Source organism: Electrona antarctica (assembly GCF_951216825.1).
Source record: "Electrona antarctica genome assembly, chromosome: 2".
Classification (NCBI taxonomy): domain Eukaryota; kingdom Metazoa; phylum Chordata; class Actinopteri; order Myctophiformes; family Myctophidae; genus Electrona; species Electrona antarctica.
In genome coordinates, this window is record NC_136807.1 from 19,887,437 (window position 1) to 19,889,491 (window position 2,055).

The window sequence follows — 2,055 nt, forward strand, 5'->3', positions numbered from 1 at the left end:
TTGAAAAAATACATCTAATACATTTATGAACAGGCTGCAACATATTTGTCTTTGGTCTCAAAATACTCAGGTCAGCAAAGGTAAAGAATGGTTCCAATGCCAGCTATTTGAAACGTTAAAGTGCAAAAGACGCTAAATAATGTCAGAATGATCTACAATAGATTACAGAAGTTCGTGCATGCTATAATATGTAGGGATATACAGTCCGCTCCTTGAAGCCCAGTCGGCCCATAGTCTACTAACTTCTGTGCTGGTTGGGTGATAATTGTTTTCTACGGGTTTTTTCACAATCTCAGACGTGGCAGTTTCTGCCAGGGACCATATTTTGGGCTTTTGGGAAGCTGTGTCGTCTTTCATTTTCAAGTCAGATGGACTGTGCTCCAGGCCATCCTTTTCCGTTTTTATCGCAAGTACAAGGTCGCTGTCACTGGCCTCACTTTGTTGTTGTTGTTGAGGTATCTCCAAACGTGCATCCATCTTTGAACAGACCACTGAATCTCCGACATAGTCCCTGTCAACTCCATCGAGACTTTGCGGGTCGATTTCATCCTCGTCGTCCAAACGACTTTTCTGCAGTGAGCCTTCATCCTCTTCATCGCTCTCTTGTGCATCATCCTCCTCGTCCGATTTCCCTTTAGATGCCCAGCTGACCCTGTTCTCCTTCTTAAGTCGTCGCCGTGCGTTAGCAAACCAAGTGGACACTTGCGTGAGACTCATTTTTGTAATAATGGCGAGCATGATCTTCTCGCCCTTCGTGGGATACGGGTTCTTCAGGTGCTCGTTCAGCCAGGCCTTCAGTGCGCTGGTGCTCTCTCGGGTTGCCACCTTGGCGACCCTGCTGGGGTCCTCGGTGGCCCCCGACCTGTACGGCGGGTAGAATGGGGCCCCTCGGGCCAGGAGCGCGTGGTGGTAAGGAGAGGCAGCCTTCAAATCAAACGTGTTGTTCTGGAAATGAAAGAATAACCCGTTAAAACCTTGCCATTAAAACATTTACGCAAAAACGCGCATTTGTGCGTAATTACGCACAGCATTAGTTACACGAAATGTGCGATTCCATTTATTAGGCTATAGTTATATCTATAGCTACATTTTATTCTCACGCAACTATTGTTCTGTGAGTTGTTAGAATATGTCCCACGTCGTCACACAGTGCAGTATAGGCTATACATTCCAGTTGAACTCACCATGTGTGCCATGTGCCTGTGGTGTGGATAGGGGATGAAGTTGTATGCTTGTAGTCCTGAGTAAGCCATTGGCATCAGGTGATGTGGTGGCTGCTGATGCTGTGGCTGCACGCCGGTCGGACATCCCAACAGCTGGTATCCTGCAGTCGCCATGCTGATGTTTCTCTCCAAGAGAAAGTTGCCAAATCCAGATGGTGATGCGGGCATGTTTATACGTCCCAGCTAGTCAAGTAGTGTGATCTGATCTGCAGTTCGACGTGTTCGAGTCCTTTATATACACGCCCTCCAGTCAGTCAGTCAGCGTGTGAGAGGGGGCGGGGCCCGTCACCACACATTGACTGACAGCTCCGTTCAAAAGACCCACATAGCTTTCACTGCAACAAATCCCATCAAAGCAGCTCTCCGCTGTTCCTTTTAGCGTGTTCGCAAAGAGGCTCGACGTGTGATAGTTATCGAAACACATTCAGGCCTTGAAAATGTTGAAACTTCATTCGAAATTCACAGTTTCTCTCTAATATTAAATATTCTCCATCTTCATCATGTCATAAACATGTCGCAAACACGTATACCCTGTCATGTTGTCAGATAATTTTAAAATATAAAAAAATAAAAGCCCTTTTCACTCAAAAGTTTAATGTGACATGCACTTCATCACGTCTAGACTATAGCAGTGTCAGTGTGTCAGACGTGATAGGTAGAATGTTGTCTGTGAGTGAGTCACGCAGGTAGCTGTTGTGTCTGACACCTATATGATAGCCTATCTGTAAGTTTGTCCGTAAATCGAATTAATTATCAGAATTACCACTAATTATGCTAATACAGGACAGGAGGAAACCGTTTTCTCTGGGTCCTCAGACTTGAAAGTAGGTTG

General features: G+C 45.6%; 1 protein-coding gene across 1 annotated transcript; it reads right to left on the minus strand.

The window, feature by feature from the left end:
- Positions 1 to 1,391, minus strand: irx7 (iroquois homeobox 7; the record flags this gene model as incomplete). The annotated part of the gene is made up of 2 exons (XM_079514192.1): positions 1 to 945; positions 1,185 to 1,391. 2 exons carry the CDS (start codon positions 1,389 to 1,391, stop codon positions 163 to 165), a joined length of 990 nt encoding a protein of 329 aa, XP_079370318.1. The 3' UTR covers positions 1 to 162.
- Positions 1,392 to 2,055: the final 664 nt, after the last annotated feature.